Raw genomic sequence first — 24825 nt, forward strand, 5'->3', positions numbered from 1 at the left:
TGAGAAACAGAATCAGCAGTTTAGTTTCTATCTCCACACTTGCTTATCTGTTTCAGTCAGAGCTCCTACTGAATGGACTCCTAAATAGGGTACACATACCTGAAAAAGAAATTCACAAACCCTACCCAGGTTCTGTTCCTCCAGGTACATTCTTTGAAGCTCAGCCAGTTAAAAAAAGTTGTTAGAGGAATTCTGCATGTTCTCAGTTCCTGAGCCTTCATTTTAGGAACACTAAGAGCACAGGTTTTTCTAGCAAATACTGGATGCAACCTGCCTCACTGATTAGGACAGAGAAAGCAGAAGCTGTATCTTTGGAGGAGCATACTGAAGAAGCTCTGAGCAACAGCAGCACAGAGCACCTTACTGAAACAAACTTGGTCAAGTATCTCCTTCAGCAGTTTCATTTAGATTAAAAAAAATACATGAGGAAAAACCCCAAACAAACCATCACCAAACCTCCTTCTACGTATTCTAATGGAAATGCTTCAAACTCAAACTGTCACATGCTCTTTCAAAATTAGCACTACTACCAGTTTTCCACAGCCAAGCTCTGCATGTGATAGGCAGAGATAGACAGTTCCCTTTGACAATTAATAGCATAGTAAAAATACACAGTAACCATATATTATAAAAAATATTTATGGTTTATTTTTACAGACCTGGGATATATAAATGACAAGCACTTATCTCAAATTTAAATTTCACTCAACTCTGTATTTTCCTTTTTTTCCTTGGTCAGATTGTTTTGGGCCTCTGTTAAAATTATTTTAGACTATTCCTAAAAATGCTATGATGAAAAGTGAGCATGATAGCAGCTGTGAAGTGCTGTTTTAACTTAGAAGGATTAGTGTATCATTTTCATTTAAGCACCAGAAGATAATGTCTGGACCATAACTAGAGGACTTTTGTTTGTTTTCCTGATTGTAGCAACATTTCTAAGATAACAAAAACATCCAAGTATCAAGTGCAGGTCTTAAAATCACAGTTTTCTAACTGGCCTTAAACTTTTGTTTAAGTGATAAGCATAAAGCAAAGAAAGTTACCTCATGGGAGATTTACTGAGATTTACTGGGTTAGTGACTGCTAAACTAATCTTTGTTGGAAGCTTCCAAAGCTGTCTTCACTTTCCTCCTCTCCCCACTTCAGCGTCTCTGTATCTTTTCCAGATACATTTCACTGCTGAATAATGTCAGTCCACTGTAGTTAGTCATTGATGCTAAAATTTAATTGCTGAATCACTGTCAGTGGTTTTGTGATATGATTCTCTGTAAGTAGAACTATTTCCTATGGTACATGATCTCAGCGAGTCTTAGGGAAAATCAGACAATAGTAAGACAGACAGCAAGTAAATAAATCCATGTTTTACATGACTGCAAAAAATCTAGCGCTTTATAGTTTAGAAACTTGAGGCACTTTCTGATTTTGTAGAAGACAGGCACAACAATGAGCAGATTAGGATGAGAAACTCGTAAGTGTTCATAGGCAACTGATCAACATTTCATATCATGAACATGATTCTCCACACGGATTCCAAAAGAGGGAAAACCTTGGACTAGGTAACAGCTCTTCGAACAGGCAAACCAGGCAGCAAACTTGGCAAAGCAAAAAATAATGATCTCAAAGCAACACAGTGTGTCACCTAGAACCACAGACACTGGGGAAATGTCACAGAGAGGGCAATTATAACCTTGTTCCTATTTTGACAGGGCTCAAGATATCCAGGCTGCTTCTGGTATCACCCCACCCCAAAAAAGACACAAGTTAAGTGGCAATAGCAGTTACAAGGAGGAGAAGGAGGAACGCTGCCCTTCTGCTCCTTCCCACAGTGCAACAAAAATAGCAATGCAGGCTCTCCGTAACTAACTTAATTTTTACTTTGCCCTGTTATTGAGAAGCCTCAAGATGACAGTAGCAGATGCCAAACTGACCAGGCCATGGAGCAAACCTGGCTAAAAAAGGAAACCAAACCCTGTAAGTTGGCTGCTTTGTTTCAGGCTCTGAGTCTGGCAGCTCAGCAGTGTACCACTGCCTTGAGTCAAAGCTGAATTGATCAATAGAATTGATAATCTTTTAAACAAAGGGGGTCTTTTTGTTACAGATGACTAACATATACAACACTACTGAGATGCATACATATTTGTATTTCCAGTAAGACTTTTTATTTAACCAACTAAAATTTTTATGAATAAATTCCTCCTTGTAAAAGAATATTTTATACAAAGTTTAAAAAAAATAAAAATCCATGACACTGAGGTTATAAAATTTAAAGTACACTTCTTCTGTCAGTTTCCAGACCTAAGCAAACATTGTCTAAGTATAGTCACCTGCTGTGCAGAAGACTAACAAACTGCCGGAGGGCAGAGACAATGCGGTAACTCTTGAAAAGCCCTCTGAGCAGGATGAAATACACCAGAGTTATCTGGCAATGTACACAACTGGTACCACCCTGCCGCCCCGAATCAATGCGGTACTGTGGGCAAACCCTTGGGCGGGATCCGTACGTGGCACAGACACCTCCCTCGGTCAATACCTTCGGTTTGGACAGTGCATCCGGCCGGCACTTCCCGGAGCCCTGTGTCAGCACAGGCGGCAGCCCGGGCTCCTCTGCCGCCCCCCGTTCCCCCGGAGCGGAGCTCGCAGGGCTGCGCTGGCCCGGCCCCGGGCAGGCCCCTGGCGCCGGCGGCCTCGCTGCGAGTGAGGGCACCGCGCGTGGGGCGTGCGCGCCAAGGGCAGGCTGAGGGGGACCCCCGGGGCAGCCCCGGCCCCGCGCCCCTCAGGGCCGCTCCCGGACCTCACGGCTCCCGCCCGCCTGCCGAGCCCCGCCGGGCGCGCCCGCAGGGGTGCGCCGAGCGGAGGAGAAGCGGCACCGGACGCTGCCCCGCCGCCGGCCACAGCCCTTGGACAGGCCAAGGAGGAGCGGAGCCGCGCGGCGCCTGCCGAGGCTCCACCACTCACCTCGTCCGGCGGGAGGACGGCGAAGGCGCTGCCGAGCGAGCGGCACCGGAGCCCCGGGAGGCCGGAGCCGGGCGGGCTCTGCGGCTTCCGCCCCGCGCCCGCCAGGTGCGCGCGGCCGGCTCCGCGCCTGCGCCCTGCCGATGTGCCCATCCCGCTGTGCCCATCCCGCTGTGCCCAATGCCGCTGTGCCCGTGCCGCTGCCGCCCGCGACACGGGGCTCCGGCTCTGCGCGCACCCAGCGCCGCACGGCCGAGCCAGGGCCGCACGACAGCGGCTGCGGGGATCGCTTCTACCGGCCAAGCGTTACGTTGTGCTAGATGGGATCGACCAAGCACTCCCAGTGCTGGGAAACAACACACAAATCCCTCTGAGGTGAGATCACAGACTGAGAGAAGGGATAGCACACTGAGCTCGCTCCCTCCACAATGCAGTTTCCCAGAGAGATAGGAACAAAATCACTTTTCTACAGAAGCATGGTTTGATGTGGGGCAGAAAAAACTCAAAGTAATATTTGCACTCCCTAAACAGAGTGTAGAGTCTCCCCTTTGTACACTCAAATATAGCACAATCAACTCAAATAGCAGCACAATCAACGCCTCACTCCAGCACTTCAAAACTTCTTTCTTTGAGCTGCTGAACCGCAGGTATCTAAACGTGCTCTGCAAGTAGAAGGGAACTTGGCAGTACTTGTACTGATTTGTGTCACAGCAGTGCCAAAAATGGTGATGCCAGTTCTTTTAGGAAATAATATTGCCCAGGAACACTTAATACAGATTCAGACTAGAATCTCTCACAATTCATGGTTCTGTTATTTCTAGAATGCTAAAATCCTTCCTTACGACTTTGACAGCTGATGCCTAAACCGTGCTAAGTACTACAGCACCTGAGACAGGCATAGCCAGTGTTCAACATTTGTAGCACAAAATTCAAGTAAGGCAAATTTCTAGAGCGAACTTTAAAAATCTGCTGCTTCCGAATAAAGTCTGCATTAACAGGCATACGGACTCCTTAAAAAACCCAAACACCCAACCCCAACCATCAAGAACAGTATCAAAGGAAACCCCACCTCAGAACAAGACTTAGACCACTCACACAGCTTCTCTTTTAGCAAGCACCATGACACATAATTAGCAACAACTTTTAGCAGAGACAGAAGCATGAGATTTTTGCAGTAATGGTCCAATTCTCTACATTTTATGGCAGGTCAATGTTGCAAAAACCAAAGAGTTCTAATTTCATTGCAAGATGACAGAATTAAAACCACAGAGCAAATGAAGCTAGAAGCACCGTTAAGATCTTTGAGAAGTGGCACAGTTATAAGCTGATGGAAAAGTACTTGCTAGTGAAATATTTTCTTATTTTCCTATTTTCCCCCTGTTCAGCACTGTATATGGAACACATTAATGAGTTCTTTATCATCAACTTCTGACGAGCCAGAATCCACTGCCACTGAGACTCCTGAAATGTCACCTTTCAAAAAAAAAAATCTTCAGCAAATTGTCTAACATTATAAGCTCTGTTTAAAGTATGTTTCTAAAACTACTCACTCATTTAATGAATAACAAGATTAGATTTTAGGTTACTAAACCAGAGCTGCCTGATTTTAGAAAGTCTACAGCCTTTCTAAAAATTGCTGTAGCCATATTTGAGAAATTATTTGCAATAGTCAAACCTAGTCGAGAAACAGGAAAAAACCCCTTCAAATTCCTTCCAGTCTATTTTTGTTAAGAATCTTACTAGATTATTTTTAGCTATTTACACTAATTATTTTTGCCTAATGATACTTCCTAGACCATCTTTTTAGCATTCTAAAAATCTAAAAAAATGGTTGCAAATTAAAACAGAAAATAGTATTTAGCACAGGGTTACCAAAAATAATTTCCTCCAGAAGATATTCTAGGCATTCTGTACCTGCAGATGAAAAGGGGGACAAGAGAGAAGAGGAAGAGACACCTATGGCTTATGTTGCTATAGCTACAAGATGCTTAGATTTTCAGTTCCAGTGAATGAATCAATAGAAAGCACAGCTTCACTCTCCTCTTTTATTCATCAAAGGCAAAACTGGAAGATGGGTTGCTAAGCAACATCACACTGAAGAGCGCAGGGCTTTGAAATTAGCATTACTGACTCCCTTCCATCCTAGAAGTCTGTTCCATTCAAGAACCACTTATTAAGGAGCTAAAACGCCTCACCAAATAGCAGAACATGCATTTTTAAAGTAAGAAACAGTGAGGTTTCTTACTTTAAAAAAAATAAGAAAAAAAAGCAGAGAGGTATGACACCAAATCATTTTTTCTGCAGATAAAGTAAAAAAAAAAGAAAATAGAAAATAAGCACAGGAAAACTTAAACTGTCTTATATAAACCAAAAGGGATATAGAAAGGATATTTATTTCTACTGAGAATATTATAGTAAAGCAAGATTTTTTCTGAAAGACTACTCAGAGCCTTTTTGAAAAAATTGAAATCCAAAGACGTCTCATTTCTACACCTATTTTAAAAACCTCGCACACAAAAAGACACCAGTGCCTAGATGGCTAATGGGAATTCAGAAATCTTACCGGTATGGTGTATACATAGAACTCTTTACCAAAAGTTAGCCACAGAAAGCCTGAAGTCTCAGTTCAATTTCTATCAACTCATTTCTGTATCCTACCATTGTCATGACTTAATCTGTCACACCAACTTATGAAAGGCTAATGTCCATCTTATGAGAAAAGCAAATCAGATGCAGGTATCTTGACATTTTTGAAGACATCTTGCACCTATTTTTATTCTGAACTTCAGCTAAATGTTATTCCTATGCTATCCAGGAAGTAACAACACATTGATACTGCATGAATAAGGCTGTGTACAAAGAAATGTTGTTTTACTAGAAGCCGCCTCAATAAGTACTTTTTAATAGCGAAAAAACCCCACCAACGAGCATAGTTTAAGAATTTATAACCTACTGACGCCCCCATCCTCAGCATTCCCCAGATCTTTCCATGTTCCTCATTCTACTCCAATACCATCAGTTTTTCCCTAGTATACTAAATCTTCCTCCTCTAAGCTCTGTCATGCTGCAAAACTTACATGCAAGAAACAGGGGGCAGCCACATAGACACTGGCTGATAGTGCTCACACACAAGGGACAAAGCCACACCGAAATTTTCAAGGACCCCTAGGGAAGAAGAGGCCACTTATTTGAGTCTCTTCTCCATTCTAATACCCACACGAATCTTGCAGAAGTGTTGTAGTCCCGAGACACATCTATTCATTTTAGTTTAGCTGACCAACAGCTCCAAAGTCACTGGAACGCAGGACCTAGCAACCACCAGCAGGCAGCGTCATTGTCAAAGCGATGCACCTCAACGTAGTCAGAAAACAGGGCTAAAAATTCCCCAAGATACAGCACTCAGTTATTGACAAGCAAGATTAGACACAACAGCAAACACCTTGCTGTTGTGTAGCTTTAACATTGAGTTGTCCTAAAAAGAAACCCAAAAATCAAACTGAAAGTGACTTTACACAATGTCAACAGGAAAAGCCAAAAACTCAAATTGCTTATAAAATATATAAACTTAATCACTACCATTAAGAATTCCCTTTTCATGCCAAAATATTACTTTTCTAGTAAGACACATACAACATCAGGTGCTGTTTGAAAACCAAATACAGCAGTGCAACAAGGTTTTTTCAAAAATTCTGCATCAGTGAAAAAAAACCTGATCTTTCTTCTTCCTTTCACTCATTCATGATACCCTACTGCTCCCCTAAAGATTCACAGGTGTATTCTGTATGTGAGACAAAACCATAATCCCCTGTAATAAAAGTTATTTCCCTAAAAAGATGTTTTATAGAGATCAAACAAAATGAGTGTCAATTTCTGCATATGACTATATTGTCTACACATACAGTGTTGAAAGACTATCCAATACAAATTAAGAACAGTTCTCTTCATGGAAATGTGACAGGCGGATAATAGCATGAGCAGAAAGTAAATTTTGTGTAAGAGCTGCAGGATCTATAAAAGTCTTTATTCAGCATTTACACAGAATCTGAATTTTAACTGTTACATTTTCATTAAAAATATAAATTTAATTGAGAACAATAACCACAGCAGTTTGTTTTCAAGATTTTTAAAAAATAAAGCACGTCTTTAATATATATAGAAAAAAAACCCCTTATAATTTAGAAATACACCTGTACTAATAAAGATTGCACAGTAATTATGAAGTAATGGTTTATATGAACTAAAACCCAGCATTTTAACAATACACCTCCAGTAGATAAGACAAGTTGTTTTTTTAGTGTTGTTTCAAATAAACACAAAAAAAGAATGAGTTATATGTTTAAAATGTTTTTATAATGCTGATAACAATTTACATAACACATGTGGAACGGTATTCTATCCTGAATGAGAACAAATACAATTTCTTTCAGGGTTGCAGATTTTTCATAAAAATAATCCAGATCTCTAATACAGTTAAATTCATCATATCCACAGTATTTTTTTGCTGATGTGGTCTCTGTCACTGCAGTATTTCATTCATAGCTTCCAAAGTCTGGTTAACAGAACTCCATGAATCATACAAAAAACAAATTCAGTTTCTTAGAGATGCTCGGGCCTTGTCCAGTATTTCCTTCCTGATCTTCGGATAGTTTGGATGTACTTTAAGGACCTGTCAAAAGACAATACAACCTGAAAGTTCTGAGTTGGTAGTCCCCCTCATCGCTGAGCTGACACATTTGAAAACGAAAATAACAACATAACAAGTTTGTTTTCACAATGCACAAACATTTGATTGTGGACAGAGACCACCACACATGCAAGTCAAAACCACCTCTATCAAAGACACTTTGCTTCATTTCCACTGTCCTTTCAGCTTGGTGCAAAAGACATGGGGATCAAGGGCTAAGGCCTCTGAGTGGCTTGAAATGCCATGAATCAGAAGGCACCTCTGGAGACATTTCTGAGGTTTTAAGCATACTTTTTGCCATGATGAACTGCCTCTTAATGTTTTCATTCCCTTGGCTCTTTCTTAGCATATTCTACCTACTTCATCTTCTCCCCTTCAATTCCCTCTTCTCTCTTACCCTTCCATTATTTTTGTCCTTCCTAATTTATTTCTCCCAAAATGAGCAAATTTAATTTATTTTAAGATGAATAATTATTCAGTCATAATATTTCCCCTACTTCTTTAATAGTAGCCCTTCCTCTTACTCTGCATTCGCTCTGCTGATATTTAGACCATAAAAGACAATACTTCAAGTTACTTTCTAACAGTGTCTTCTGATACTAATATTTGATTTGATAATTTTTTTCAGCTATACTTCTGTATGGATTCACCAAGTTGCAACGGCATGGCCAAAAAAAGGTGGTGCTACTTGAATATCCCTTGACAGATGACAGCCAGTCACCTTCATTTATCTGATTCCATGGATCTCAACACAGAGCAGATTATGAAGAAGATATTTAACTTTTTCAAGAGGGCACTTTTCTGACATGAAGCTATGTATTTTAGAAATGTAAACTCAACCAAAGAGAAGGGTCATTATGTAAAAGAATGTTGCTACAGGAGAGAGAGTATTAAACACATACAGAAATTCTACCTTATGGCAAACATCAACTGCATCAACATATCTCTTTCCTTTCAGGTAATTGAAGGCCAGCTTGTAGCCTGTAATTAAAGGGGTGAGGGGAGAAGGGGGAGAGGAAAAGCAACAATTTCAGTTTCTGTACTGAATAACAAAAATATCACATTTGAATTTATTTTGGGTCATCATGTGTTTCTAAAGCTAGTATTTTTTTCTTCTGTTGTCTCATATAAGCCTGGTAATGATAAAAATTTCTACTGAAAGTCACTTTAAGTAGTAAATAAAAGTCCTTTACACACTGATAGCCATGTCAGTCTCAAAAGGAGACACTATTCTGGAGAGCATGTGCTACTAGAGAGAATACATAATGGCTGAGTTCTTTCAATTACCATGGTATCCCACAGAGTTGCTCACTGTGGCCTGCACTACACTGTCCCTCTGTAAAGGTAATTCCATTATTAAAGGAAAAAAGTGAAAAAAAAAAAGGTCCAACGAACTAGGGCATTAAAATGCCATTCAGTACCAGTGTCAGCAGACCACTGATATAAAAAGTCACATGGAATAGCTAAGTTGCATAGCAACATGCCAGGCTGATACTTGCAACCTAAGAGGTAAAACTCAAGTATATCAGCCTGGACAGAGACTAGGCCTGAGAAAAAAAAAAAACATTATAAGCATGCAATTTCCAAAATTTGAAATTTTAAATCTTTCATTTGTAAACTTATCCTCACTGGCAAATACAAGATCTGACACCGGTTTGTATGGCTTTACTTGCCAGATGGAAATTTTCCGCTTTAACCATTTTGATTCTGCTGCATGACAATTCTCACAATGCCATAATGCAAAACTAGAAACAAGTGCACAAAGTACCTTCAATATCATGCTCTCTTTTGTATGCAAGATTATTTCACAGTTTAATTTCACTAAGGAACTCTCCTATCTAGATACCAAAAGGTTTTGTAATTTGTTGAATTACCACTCTCCAGAGGATTTCAAAATAAAAGAAATGAAAAGTCTTGATCTATGTTCTGTACAAACTTAAGAAATCACAACTCTTTACTATTGAAACTTCTTTCTGATATATTTAATTTGATTAACAACTGCAATATTTTAGCAACAACCACCATGGCTCAGTCTACAAGAACAGGAACATCTAGTAAAAATTACTGCACCCAAACTCAGATATATAGAGGTTTTTCCATTTAACCTATAGTCAGACTTCTATCATTTTTATTTCTGTTTTGATATAAGCCTTCCTCTGGTTTGACCCTCCTAATTTTTTGACTCACAGTACATATGACTCACAACACATTCAGTTTTGGTAATCCATTCATGTATATTGATTTTCAGAACTATGTAATAAAAGCAAGAGCTAACCCACAAACATTTAATCCCATTAATAAAAATACTACTTCAATCTACAGATTAGATAAAACCATGAACTGAACCACTGCAGTTACAGTTAAAGAAACAAAATGTTTGGCAGTCCATGCACATGACAGTTAAAATCTTTTTTTAAAAAGATTTAAAGATTTTCTTTAAAAATATTTTTTTCAGCTGACTGTCTCATCCTAACGCTAAAAAAAACCCACAGGGCACAAAGAGAGAGCACAGATGAAAGAACAGAAGTTGTATGTATTTCCAAGGGGCAATAAACACGTCCCAAAACCTGGAACAGAATTTGTCAACCACCAGCCTTGGGACCTATGGACAGATTCCAGGTGTTGAGTAAGAAAATGGCATTTTATCCTACATATCCTTTTCACAAAGCGTTTCCTACACTGAAACGGTGACGATTTAGTGCAGATTTTAATTTATTATCCAAAATAGAATTTTACTAGTGCCTCAAGTTTTCAGTTAGCCATCTTTTGTAAAATATATATATTTAAAGAAATTCTAAATAATTAATTTTTTAAATCCTCACTCATATACATAAAACCTGATCCATATAGATAATTTGAATCAAAAATGAAATAAACAAATCAGTGACCTGCCACCATCATACACATAGGTATGTAATTACAACAGACTCTCCACTAGAAACAGTATATAGTAGATTACTATAAATACATTATTAAAGTTCAAGCTGTACATACAGAGCAAGTTGTTCACAAACAGCCAAATGAAACTGTTTCAAATCTAACCTTGTACTAAAACAGTAAGCAGAAACTTCTAAAGTATCATAAAGCTGCTACCTCTTGCCATGAGGGCTTTCCATGTTCAGTACACCTTTAAACATTTGTGGTTTTATGTGAGGAAAACCAGTGATACTTTATTTCTATGGAAAATTAAAGGCAGTCTTTCCAGTAAATGGTAGTTGTTTCATTCCTACCATAGTGCCCAAAATCATACTTTATAGGTTATATATACGTGCCTACTGTGGGATTCGTCTGGTTTCCATATTTCCAGGCCATCTCATAATTTACTGCTGCATCCTTATATGCCTGTTCCTTTTCCATTATGTATCCCATGTATTCATAAGCCTTGCAGCATGACTGCAAAATATAAATATTCATTCAAAATTGTATTTAGGTAAGCTTGCATATAATAATATTGACAACTTAATTGCTAAAATACTCCAAATCCATACAACTGGAAAGCACAAGTGATACTTGTCCTAACTTTGATGACACAATAGTCTTGATTTGAAGTATCTGTGTTACAAATGAGTTATACAGAATTATGCTCTACTCCAGGTCAAGTACAGAGTTCATCACAGAGGCCACTGCCAACAACTCCTACAAAAGTAGATATCTCTCTCAGTTAATAGTAACCCCACACAGCTTCATTTCAAGTCTAGTGTTGTACCTTCCACAAATATTGTTTGTTTTTTTTCTTAAGAAAGTAGGTTCATAGCTTTGTTTTTGAAAATGTTTTAACATTATTATTTTCCAATTAAAGATTAAAGACAGTCACAAGTAACCTAAAGAGAAAAATAACCATTAAGTATTTCATTTCTTATGAATACAAGTGGCAAGTCACAAGCATCTGAAAAGCAGGTTCCAAAAAACTATTAAGCATTAGTTGAAAATATTAGCCTTACTTATATTATATACACATAGAAATCCATCTAACTCCATAATAAAACTTCATATAAAAGATATAGTAATTAATGCAGAAATCTTACATTTAGTACATAAAGCAGGAAAATATTTTATAAAAAAACCTAACCAGTGCATGTCCTTACCATGAACCATTTATATTATCACACTGCCAACAGGTAAAACATTTTCAAAAGAAAAACACATGCACCTTTTCTACAAAGACAGTGCAAAGCAATATTGGTATATAAATTACTTTCCATCTTTAAATTTACTACTTCCAATTAGGTTTTCAAGATCTATTGATAAAATGCTTTCAAATCACAGGATAGTGGGATCAGTATGGAAATGCTTGAAAGTTGAGGATAAAAATATACTTTCCTTCTCATTTGTGAAAAACAAAACAACAAGTTCAAAATCAAGAGGAGTAATCAGTAAGAAGCCCCAATTTCAGAGAAACAGTCTGCTCACTGGCATCTTACTAACCAATCCTAAGTCTTTTAAAATCCAAAAAAATCCTTATTGAATTACACTAGGCTTTTATGAAATTTTCACTCAACATATTTACTTAAATTGTATATATATGTCATTCAATTCTGTTAAACTAACAGAAAAACTAACAGAAAAACATGTTCTCTCAATCCAATCAAGCCTTCCAAATTGGAGAATACCATGTAAAATATTGTCTTGTGGATTGACATGATATGTGAAGATGTAAACTACTCAACATCTCTTTGTATAGCACAATTCCTGCTTACCATCTTTCCAGGCAAGCTGGAGAGAAGTCCCTCTCTTTCCTGTGCTACTTTGCAAGGAGCCAGATATACACACTTCTAATCTGCCATCCTCCTTGCTATAAGCAGAGCCTGTTTATCTAAGTCCCTCATGGGTCCCTAACTTTTTAGAAGAAAACAAATTACTTGGTAGGCTATGTTTTTAAGGAAATTACCTTTGGTAAATTTTAAGGAAATTACCTTTGGTAATTTCCACAACAAAGCAGCATTCATGGTATACACCTGCTCAACAGACCATTTCTTTCAAGATAAGTCTTGTTTTTGGAGATGACTCGTGTTTACCCTCCAACTTTATGGATTTTGAAACTGAGCACATCCTATTTTAAAGAGCCCTCTCCGCAGAAGTACATAATAGCATGATACCAAGAACTGTCATAGCTGTCTCTCAATTTTATGTTTAGAAATAAAGTGTTCAAAAAACATCTCTCTCAGAAGTTGCTAAAATGTGAATGAATAATGAACCTTACCTTCTATGCTAATGAATTAATAAAAAAGTATGGGCATTGTGTCCTTTTCTAAACCAAATCTGTGCTCTATAAACAGTACCCTGAACCTGCAGCACAGTGTGTATGGAACACCAGCCTAGTGGACTGCCTCACGTGAAGGAAAGTCAAGACAGAAAATCATGATCACTTTTTGCTGATCAAAATAAAAAATAAGCAGAAGCTAAGATCTCTGCTTGTTCCTGTAGGAAAAGCAGGGTATTGTACAGTTTGCCTGCTCAGGAACCTTGAGGTAAACAACGCATTAGACCTTGTCCCCTGACAATCTACTAGACAGTATTGCACAGAAAAATATTAATACCAGCATTAAAAAAATAATCCTGCACTGTAGCACGCTTATGAACATAAATGTTGAGAAACATAAAATATGAAGATAGCATGTCAGTAAATGGAGTAAGTCTCCAAAATTTACACAGCCACATCTTTCTTCATCAGTTTTGTGAGACTGTAAAATGCATCTCTGACATTTCACAAAAACTCCAAGCTTTTAGAGTCCCCTCAGCTGAAACTCGCAGAAGTTGCTACTGAACATGAACAAAAATGACTAAGCAGCGTTCACAGGTTTGTTTACCACCCTCCAGTGTGAAGTTGCTGGTTTCCTGTCTTGTTTTGGTCTACACTTCTCCTTAGTAAGTGAAATACCAGGCAGGTGAACAAATAAATACATTTCAAAATCCTGTTTCAGAGGAAGAGTAAACATTTTGATGAATTAAAATAGAAAGGTTCTAAGGTTACTTTCAATGTGCACTGACTTACCCTGTTATGACGAAGGCATCGTTTTAGAAGTTCACCTGCCATATCATATTTTGCAGATTGAATATATATATCTGCAAGCAGAAGCCAACTCTTTTCAAACTCCTCTGCATCAATGGGATTCCAGCTCATTTTTGAAATCCGTTTTAACTGGTTTCTGGCTCGTGGAGTCTGTTTCAAGATCATGTAGGCCGTGGCCATTCCCAAAAGTGCTGGTATATGATCCTTCTGCAGTAAAAAGTACAGTGACTGCTTGATGCTTTCTTAATTTTTAATTTTTTTTAAGTAGGACTTTGATCAGGTATCTAAAAACTAAACTAAAAGCTAAATCTCAGGAAATAAAGCATCTAATCTTACAGACGTGTTTTGCACCTAGTGCTATAATTATTTCTCTAATCATGAAAACCAGCAGGCACAAGGAATACTAAAAAAATCCACAGGTATTTCATCTCACAAAAAAAAAAAAAAAATCAGATACCACTAAGAGCTATACTTTTGATATACAAATAAACAGTTCACATAAAATCTGGAGTCACTTGGAAATTACAATAAAAGTGATATTTTTCACTTGCAGAAGCGCCTGTCAAATATTAGCAAAAGGGACTCTGATTCCTCTTGGGTGTACAGGTCCTAAAAATTTAATGTCTAAACTGTGTGCATCCAAGCTTTATACAAACAGGATTCTTAAAAGCCACCATTCTAGGCAAGAGCCTCAAAAGCAAGCAGTAAGAACTCCTGGCACAAGTGCAATTTTTGACATCTTGCCTTCATTAGTAAAGGATGAGAATGGGGGTCACATCTTGCAACTGCAACTCTTACATGCAGAGAGCAGCTGTATCAGGAGCCAACTGAAATGCTTCTTTCTCCTTCTCAGTGCTCCTGACTCACTGTTGGTATTCTGCCTTTACATCTCTTTCTAAGGTTGTGCTGTAAATACATTTGTCATAGTGCATTGAAAAAAAAAAGATCCCACAAAAAGCTCCTCTTCCACATAATAAGCTCATCTCCCTTCTCCCTCAATAGCCATACCTATCATGGATCAATAGGCTCAGAAATATGAAGAGATTAAAGCTATCTTTTTTTATACAACCCTAGAGGGAAGAATAAATAAACTGCAGCATTCTTCATGGTGGAACTGTCACCATGTGAAAGAGATGCCACATTCACAGAATCTCAGATCAATTCCAAGCAGGACTGGGAAGCCAATACTGGAGGCAGAGGGACACCTCGTTTGTGATTCCCAGAACTGCCTTACACGTGAGATCAGACTCAGTGTGCTCGCCTCAGACAAGGTGCAGTTCAGCACACAGTTAAAGAGTAGTAGCAACTTATATATTTTATAGCATTCTGGTGGACTACATCTTTCTACACCTGTTGAAATAAAATCTGTTGAAAGCTACTGGTAACAGGAATATCTATTATTAGTCATAAAACTAATAACTATAAATAGTTACAAAAACATTGAAGATTTCGATCCTAAGCTTGAATTTTAAGGCAATGGATAATCTTGTTCTGCAGTCTAAATTCTGTCAAATTGCCATGAAGCACTGCAATAGATTTACGTTATAAGACACGCTGTTGGCAAGCTTGGGAATTAAAAAACAAGCCCAGCAACAAAACAGCCTACTCACATTTCAGCAACTAGCAATATCAGCATTTAGTTGGTTTCTAAATTTGCAATTCAACCAAAAACTTCTAAAATATATTGTTATTTCAGAAATGCCTTTTTCAAATTTTGTATAAAATCTTCTTCGATAGGAGAATAATCCTTAGAGCAAATAGCACTAACATGCGCCACTGTTGCTGAATGTAAACTGCAAGACTAGTTAAAAAAAATGTAGCAACTATGAAAGGGAAGAGTGAGGAAATGAGACAGGTTACTAACCTCAGCCTCAACTATTTCTGTGAAAGTGCTCAGTGCTTGTTCAACACTTGATTTTTGTTTGGTTGCCATGAGACAATAATTCTCCATGATTCGCAGTTGAATGTGACCCTGAATGGTTTGAGGCTTGAGCTCCTTCAGCAGGTTTCCTGCTGTTCTTACAGCCAACTGCACAGACTCCTGCTTCTCTGTTGAATTACTATTATCAGAAAAAAAAATGTTCATAGAAGCTTATTTTTTTACTACACACCAAACCAATTACAAGTTAGAACTGCTTCTGTGCTAAAGACATGCCATTTTGTAGAAAAAATGGTTCTGGTACATAGGCATCCTACATTGATTCTCTTCAATAATAGCAATTCCAACCCAACAAGCTGATTGTAACACTGCAAGTGACCAGCATTCCACAGAAAATCTTTGACATTTTCTGCTTGAGACTCACTTATTACAGCATAGAATGGTCTCTCACAATAACACAGATACTCAAAGCACTAGATGATCTCAAAGTTCTAGCAATTTAAATTAAGGCACATTGTCAAGGGGCAGCAGAAGAAGGAGACAACAGAATAACCCAAGCAATATTTATTTAATTCACCTACCCTATGTCAGCATCGAGATTTTCAAAGACTTCTCCACCTACAGTTTCATTATCTGGGTTCAAACAAATTTCAATCATGTTGTACACTGCATTCTGTCCCCAGTCACTGTCCTTTCGAGCTTTATTAAAATGCCGCAATGCATCGTTTGGTTCACCTGTGTACCTACAGGGATAATTAAAATATTTAAAACTAGGCAAGTAAAATTGTCTGTTCCAAATTCCACCCAAATCCCAATAAACCCAAGTATTTAAAAACAGATGACTCATTTGCACACACTGATATTGCAAGGTTTGGGCAGCATGTATACTACTGCAAGGATCTTGTTTTCGCAAACTAAAAATAGTCTGACAAGTTATAAAATGTGAAGATAAACAGAATTACATTATTGAACCTGAAAGAAAACACTGAGATATTCAGAGAAACTGAGAATTTCCTTAAATCCTGACACCTTAATTAAATCAACATAGCACCTTTAAATGACAATGGATGACAAGAAAATTAATTTAAATCTATACTACATAGTCAAATAAATCTTATCTTAACAATAATTGCAAGTACCAAAGATACAGTCCTTTGCAGTAGTGAAATCCTGGTTCAAGCTTTGTTCGGGAAGAATGTTTTTCAGCCATTAAAAGAAATCTTGGGACTTCTTCTAATTTTCCAGCTCTTCTTAACAGGTCAATTAATCGAGAGAGGGTTGCATAGTTATCTAAATATACAAATAATTAGAAGACTGTAATTCTATTTACTGCTATATGAATAAGATTAAGAAATAATGAGCCTGCCTTCATTTTTTCACATATAAAAATTTAATACATAAGGCATATTACACAGTAATCTCAGATACAAGAATGCAGATGTCAAGTGATACTTGCAATATCAATTATAGAAGTATAATTGCACCTCACTTTCAAAAGCACTCAAAACCATTTGCTGCACTCACATGACTTCATTCAAAGTCCATTAGAAAGCTTTACATTCATTATAGTAAAATTTTAATAGATTTTAGTAGCTTTCTCTCTGGTCCCAACTTGAAAATTGCAAAAAAAAAAACCCCTACTGCTGTCCAAGACAAGTTTCCTTTATTAGTCTTCAAATAAAATATTACCTTTGTGCTCATGCACTTGACATTTTTAATGCAAAAGAAAGTGCTTTACAGTGAACAAGTAAATAACACTCTATTTGTATTTGGCTTGAGGTAAACTATGCACATTACATTGCAGCAAAGTAAATTACTCTATCTACAAGAAATACTTTTTATCATATTCCCTTAAAATATCTTTGTTTTTATATATGGTAATGGTCTTTGGCTTTAGTATCCATTACATTATAAATAAAACATTTCTTTTTAATCAAGCAAATAATTTTTCTTCAGCTATTTATTAATCTCTTTCGTTAGAACTATATATCAGAACAAATTGAAAGTATCACTGCTAAGCATTCACCTGGCTTGCGTTCCAGGAGCTGCTGGAAATGAAAAACAGCTTGTTCATAATCTTGCTTCCTGAACATGAGATCAGCCATCATCTACAGTATTGAACAATTTAGAGAAAACAAAACAAGGTATTATAAATTGTGAAAATGTTAAATAAAAGTTAAAAATAATTGTCTTGGTTTAGGGTAAATTTGGGAGAAAACATTAATGAACTCTGATTATCTGGAGAGATAAAACTATAGCTTTAAAGTGCTACAGGAGCTGCCCAAGAAGCAAAATCACTTGGACTTTTTATTACTCTCTGGAAAACAAACACAATACACAGCACACATGGGTAATAATGAACAAGTACATGAACACCTTTTCACATAAGGTGAAAGTGAAAACGTAATTAAGTAGTCTGCCATATCTTTCAAACATGTTTTTTTAGCATTGCATAGTTTTACTCCTAATTTTATTTCCAGTAATTGCGGATTATGCACATGGAAAGCTAAGTTAGTTTACAGTTAGGGAAAAAGAAAGATGATAGCTCACTTCAGCAGGGAAGGTAAAATGAGTTTTTTAATTTCAGTTTCTCTCCACTGACAGTTAGCTGATATAGAGTAGATTTAATAACATATTTCAAGAGTGCTATTACTTCTGTTCATGCACCATACTAGAACACATTTCAAATGCTGGATTGCTATGAGAAAACAAGTTACTCCCATCTTAAAATAACTTTTGCTCCTAGTGTGTTACATCAAAAGTTGCTCATCTATTGAGCTGTCTTTTAGGCCAAGAAGTATACAAGTCCTGGACAAGAACCTGCAGCTGTGATTAAAACTTGTTAAGTAGGAATATGAGTAACTAAGGTTGAATGAGGCTATAAAACTACCTTAAATAAACAGCTCTTATTTATTCTCGCACTTTAAAAAAAAAATATGTTTTCATATTACTGTGCTGGAAAAATAGCTTCTTCCTTGAATATTAGCCAATTATCAAGAACATGCACTGAGCCATACTTTATCCAATCTTACTTCAACTACTTTTTCCTTTATTTCTAAAGACTCATTTTATATTGAGATAGAACAATGGCTATGAGTGCCAGAAACTTCATGTTGAAACATCAGCTGGCATAAACAGAAAACCATTTTGTTGCCATGGACTTTTCACTTTCTTTTTGAAATCACAAAGCTGTAAGCTCTTTTAAAAGTAGTGCTTTATGAATATATCATATTGCAGGCACACAAACTTCAAAAAACATTGATGCAGGATTAGTGTAACAGCACATACCATCGTTGCTGCTTCATTATCTTGGTCGTTCTTCAGCAGTAAGGAACACTGATGTTGACAGGCATCGGTGTCGTCTTGTGCCAGATACAAACGTGCAAGTTCCAACATTGCCTGTATATTAAAATATTTAACTCTATGTAATTGAAAGATGAAGAAAGTTGGTTCAGTTCTGAGTATCAACCTGATTTTCTAGGGCTCCAGTGAAAAATTATAGCTCCACTGAAGAGAGGGCATTTTCTGTTTTTCCTGTGAGCTCTTGGTCAATTAATGTAATCCATTTTCATTCCCTCACCTTTTAAAACCGAGAAAACTGTCTTCTTCTGATGGATACTCTAAAGGTACACTGAAAACAGGACTGCTCACATAGTATTGCTCTGAAGACACCAGTATTTTGGTATGAATAATATTCTTGGGAAAATGTAAGTGAAAGTAGTTTTAAATATATTGAAAAAACAAATACCTTATTAACATTCACCAACTAATTCTGGAGTACAAGTAAGTTCCAGAAGAAACTATTTTCTTATTTGCATTTCCAACCTACCACATCAAAACTCCGTGTGAATCCACTTTTGAGAAGCCACCACAGAGTAAATATTGACAAATTGAAATGTACACTAGCATACATTCTTAAAGCTGAAGTCCATTCATAGACTCTTCTGAATAAAATGCCACAGAAAACTTTCTAAACACGAGTTACCACAGATTTAATCAAGTTTCTATTGAAGCAAACAGAAGGTAAATTGATCACCAAGCAGAATTAGCAGTATACAAACTGTAAGTCGCTTCTACTTAATTCTAAATGGTGTTTTGATTTTGTTTCCAAAAGGGAGACATTTTTAACTGCATCATAATTCTTTTGCTAGTTACACTTGTGAAAGGCACTTTTGAATCAGAACAGTGTTTGGAACATCCTGTTCAGAACATGCAGGCTTCTAGCACAGTTTTTAAACTGTTTTTTTTCTACTTCCTGTTCTGTTCATGCTCAAACATACACCATGTAATTCTGAAACAGGAAGGCAGGTGGGTAAGCACTGAAATGATACAGAGAATGCACGCATGTCAGAACTTTTAACTATGAAAGCTTTCCTTAAGCTGCTGCTCTTATGTGCACAACTCAGTGGAACACCAAAAGGGTGTCTTGGAATCAAGGAATAGCTCCTGCAGGAGAGAAAAATCCAGCTAAACTGGAGTTCTCCACTAGATTCTAGTGAGTGGAAGTGGTCTCTAAATTTTCAACTCCACCACAAACAACGATACTAGGAAATTATGTGCATGATGTAATCTTCAATACCCTTCAAGTCTCCTCCAGGAAGCTGCATTACCTCTTACCTGAGCAAGGAAACAAAGAGAGGGTACTACCTATTAGATTTCACCATGTAAAACAAAACAACAAAACTCCCCTGCGACATGGACTGCAATCTCTTCACATTTACCTGAATAAATGCAGTATTTCAATCCATCTGGTTAAAATACAGAAGATTTTGTTGTAACAAAACAAGGTACAGACAGTTTCAAAGGAATTCTCGTTATTTCCACATATAATTTTAAGGAAAGTAAACTCTGAAGGTGCCAAGAGACAGATGGACTTTTAACAGCTCAAAATAATGTTTTGTAATCTAAAACAATTCAATTCTAATCTCCTACTAGAAATGCTTTTAAAAATGAAGAAAACAAGTTCAAGTCTACTGAAACTATAAAAATAGATTGAGATAACTCCTTTATACTAGTTGTGGGTAACAAAACCTTTTTGCTTTAATTAATTTTGCTTTCATTACTCAATAAGTAGGCAGCAAGTTATTAATCAGAAATTCAGACTTATTTTCTAAGACGTCACTGTATTGTGTGTTGCTAGCAAAGCAGGATTAAAGCAAAAATCTTCAGTAATATCTAACAGATATTTAGTATACAAATGTCTACATCTTGTAACAATGGGAATCTCTTAGAAGTATGATTTTAGCAAGAACTGAAGAGAAATGCCATGCTGGTATTTCAGAACTGGTATGAAAGACAAAGTAAGGCTTTGATACTGACTAAAAAGCCTCAGCTGTACCTGTACCATGACAGGGAGTCTCCTTGCTCTTAATGGGGAAATCATCATTTTAAGGATGTTTTTATTCCCTTCCCAATTTATTTTTCTTCTCCACATCATTCTTAGAAGATGTCTTGAGAAAAGCCTGTCTCAAATACGCTGAAGTTGTAGCTTTGGGAAGGACATAGATTCTTGGAACCATAACACACGAGTTCAAAAATTAAAACTAAGATATATTTAGCAGCTTGTGCATGTGACAGCTGTTCAATTACAAGCATCAAAATAAGAAGTCTTCAAATACACCTAAGTACATAACATCATTATGATAGCAAATCATGGCAAATTAACAAAAATTGTATTTATTGATTTTTAATCTAAAATAAACCTCACTAAAGATAACACTTAATCTTTGTGCTCATTATAATTATAAATTTCTTAGATTTTTGCTTCTCCCTCTCTTATCTCCAAAGCCCAGGGTTACAAAATTATAAGGAAGAGTAGGATAAAAATAAATCCAAATTTACCTGTGCAGAGAAGAGAGAAGCAGTACAATAATCCTGCTCAAGATCAGCAACATTTTGTAACTAAAATCAATAAATTCTAAATTCCTACCAAGCCCAGATAAAAGTCTAAAACTCCTAAATTAGACACAGAAAAGACAGCAATTGTCTGTATTGACCAAAATCACTGGGAGTTCATTTCAGAGGACAAGCGCCAAGCAAGATTGTTTCCCTCTCCATCATTACTGTTACCTGAAGACAGGCTCACTGTGAGTGCATGCAGACACCACCTGAGTCAGGAGTTCTTGTAACGCACAGAAGTTAGCAGTGCATGCAACTATTCTACCATGATAAGCAACAAAAGGGAGAAAGTTCAAGGTTCTATGTATATAATGAAGCAGAAATAATTGCAAATTATTCTATTCTGTGGATAACTGGAAAAATGTTTTGCTACATCTAAAACCTGTCTGGAAAAACAATGCAAAACAGTCAGAGGTAGAACTGACCTTGTTATTGGTTTCACAGTGAACAAGGGCTTCTTTGTAAAATTTAATTGCTTTTTCATAGTTTCGCTGGGTTGTTGAATGTTTTGCAATCTCAGCACAAATCTCAGCTGCTAACTGCTTCTGTGCAGGAACTGCATCCAGCTGTTCAACTTGAGCCCGTTTTAGCACTCTGCCTTGTAATTCCCGAGCCTGGTGTGGGGAAAGCAGTGAGCAGTCAAGAATTGTCAAAGGAATTAATTTCATTTATCTACTATAAAATAGTTTACTTGTCTTTTTTTTTTAAGAAAAGGAAGCATTAGTACTATTCTGCTTCTTACAGCCCTACCACTTTGCCTAGCAGGAAATTAGAACTAAAACACAAAATAACATCTGGGGAGAACTTCCAGCATCTCTCTGAAAACCAAGGGAAGAGACCTGTTTAAGACATTTAAGTTAGTCCTGCTGAAATCAAAATGCAGGTATTTTTCTGTAAATGAACGTGGCAGCAAAAGAAAAGGAACAGGAAAATACTGCAAAGAGAATGGGTACAAGGAAGGACAGTTTTGAGGGCAGCAGAAAAAACAACATAAGAACCCCAAAAGGACAGGAAGTTTTTTGAAATGTGATATAGTGAGAAACCTGGAAGAACTAAAGAAGTAAAGAAAAGAGAAGGAGACCACTCAGGCGGAATCTTACTAAAAGAGAATTGGGGGGAAAAAAGTCGACTTTGAGAAAGAAAGAAGTACATTATAAGGGAAAAATAAGTAAGAATTTAACAAAGATACATCTTACCGATACTGGTATTTAAACCCTCACATACAATTACCTTTCTAACCAATCTGCAGACTTTTCTTGCTGGTCAGAAGATGCTACCACAGCTTACCATTTCTGTTACCTTCACTTTCACAGAGTGGAGGTATAATAGAACAGAAACTACTGACCACATCTCTTGCTAAACCTTTTTGTTGAGAAAGCATTTTCTAAGGGATTTAACCTCTAGCGTCCAACTTTATTCTTTCAAGCCTCAGTCTGAGGGATAATATTGAACTGCAGAATGAACAGAACTTATTATTGCTACTTAATAATAATACTGCTGTTCAGCAGTACAACAAAACAGCAAGTAGCCATTGAAAGCTGTTCCATTTTGCTCTGTGAATGGTTTTCAATGTTGAATGAAAGATATGTAATCTAGCTGCCCTCATGGCCAATTTAATTTTCACCTGATACACTAAAACTATGCTCCACACGCAAATGAAGACAAAGCAAGACTGCAAGCTTGCAGTAAAAATCTGCATTCTGATCTAAAATTCAGATAACACTGAATTTTGCAAAAAGCTCAGACTGTGCAACACCTTATGTACTTTACACTTCACAGCAGTCACTGGTGCTTTATCCCCAGCATACACCCATTTTCCACATTCACATGGATATTATGGTTCGAATATGGGACAAAAGTTAAACCAGAGGTAAACATGAGGATATTGCAAGTTTTCACAGGTATTTTTGGTTTTCCTCTTTACCTGCTGTAATGAAACTATAGCTCTGTCAATCTTCTCCATCTTGCTGTAAATTTTTGCCAGAAGTACCTGGTAACGTACATCTTCCATCAGAGAAGACAACTCATTAACTGTGAGAATGACATTAAACAAACATTATTCTTGAAGGAGCTGATCCCAGTAAAATCAAAGGAAGAAGAAACTCATCACATCCTCCAGGAAAGAGCTTACATGAAAAATGCACAGCTCCATCTTACTTATTTGGAATTGTGATCTGACTTGGTGCGTTGCTGGTGGGCAGAGTATGTTGGTAATAAGCAGAGTAAACATTACAGACTACAAACAAAGTGAGATTTCAAAGATACTGAAAGATGCAAACAGAATAAAAAAAATTGACTCTCTGGTCTATTAGCATTTTCAGAGACATGACAGAAAATATTTTGATGTAAGTGGACAGGAAATAAAACCATTCCTGACATTTCTTGTCTAAATCCTCCTAGAAGTCAACAAAAAACATCCAAATTGATATAATGTGCTCTCTACATGCAAAAAGTATGAGACTGTTCAATGAAATTTCTAGCCAGACCTCAAACTATGCTTCTTTTGCTAGAGTCTGGAATAGACATGAACACAATAAATATTTCAGTATCTACTTAAAAGCAGCAGGCTGCTTTTGAAAAATGGTTAAAATAAATATGCATCAATTAGTATTTGAAGAATTCAGGTGTTCCCTGGCTTAAATTTATTTTACTCTACTGACAAAGCAGTATCTTGAGCACAGTTCCACATTAAAATATAGACGCCACCAAAAATTTTGTTATATCTTTATTCAAATTAAGGAGTTTCTAGAGCTATATTCCAGAAAACTGGTCTCTAAGGTGCTGTGATTGTGACATGCTATTTTAAATCAGAAATTAGACTGCGTAACTTAGACCATATAGGATCATTCCCTTCAGTGTATTTCCTAAAATTCATTTTTTCCCCACAAAGGATATTCTAGCATTTCCATAAAAAATTATTACATCATTCAATAATTTTCCCAATCAGCCAAAAAAACAAATTTTCTCTTAGAGAATGTATATGTATCAAGACAAAAAAAAAAATATCAAAAAAATACTTTTTGCTTCATTTTAAGACAGAAGATTTTAAAGTACATGGGGCAAACTGTATTTACTGCTCATTATTTTTCCACACTAGAAAAATCAAGCTGCCTTGAGCATGACTGTTGAATTAGCCAGATCTCAAAGGCTTATCTAGGACAAGAATACAATGTTAAATCAGAGGACTTTTTCAGTAAGAAGTAAGCGAGGTGGAAAACCAACATGCCCCTAACACAACATCAAAGTGATACAGTGACATAAGAAAACCTTATAGAATGGACTACTAATAATACTGCTTCTCTACTCAGACAGCCACAAAGGTTAACAAATTAATTAAACCAGCAAAAAAAAAGTGCCCATGAACTCATTTATTCCCTAGTCATGCAGAAAACACAAATAACA

The 24825-nt window shown here is 36.9% G+C and overlaps 1 protein-coding gene across 4 annotated transcripts in view; it reads right to left on the reverse strand.

Annotated features, from left to right (window-relative positions):
* Window positions 1-7283: 7283 nt before the first annotated feature.
* Window positions 7284-24825, reverse strand: part of TTC21B (tetratricopeptide repeat domain 21B) — a 34157-nt gene continuing 16615 nt past the window's right edge. For 2 of the 4 annotated variants that reach the window (XM_041473320.1, XM_041473323.1), the window contains 11 exons: window positions 23348-23454; window positions 21849-22037; window positions 18814-18924; window positions 17552-17633; window positions 16665-16815; window positions 16107-16268; window positions 15511-15706; window positions 13629-13853; window positions 10909-11029; window positions 8550-8617; window positions 7284-7618 (listed from right to left, as the gene is read on the reverse strand). In XM_041473320.1, coding sequence (XP_041329254.1) covers window positions 7541-7618; window positions 8550-8617; window positions 10909-11029; window positions 13629-13853; window positions 15511-15706; window positions 16107-16268; window positions 16665-16815; window positions 17552-17633; window positions 18814-18924; window positions 21849-22037; window positions 23348-23454 — 1490 coding nt within the window. In that variant the 3' untranslated portion in view covers window positions 7284-7540. Of the gene's footprint in view, window positions 7619-8549; window positions 8618-10908; window positions 11030-13628; window positions 13854-15510; window positions 15707-16106; window positions 16269-16664; window positions 16816-17551; window positions 17634-18813; window positions 18925-21848; window positions 22038-23347; window positions 23455-24825 lie in introns of those variants that run through there. The other 2 variants (XM_041473321.1, XM_041473324.1) reach the window with 2 other exon arrangements.

This window comes from Pyrgilauda ruficollis, unplaced genomic scaffold (assembly GCF_017590135.1).
Source record: "Pyrgilauda ruficollis isolate IOZ18807 unplaced genomic scaffold, ASM1759013v1 scaffold3, whole genome shotgun sequence".
NCBI classification, from domain to species: Eukaryota; Metazoa; Chordata; class Aves; order Passeriformes; family Passeridae; genus Pyrgilauda; species Pyrgilauda ruficollis.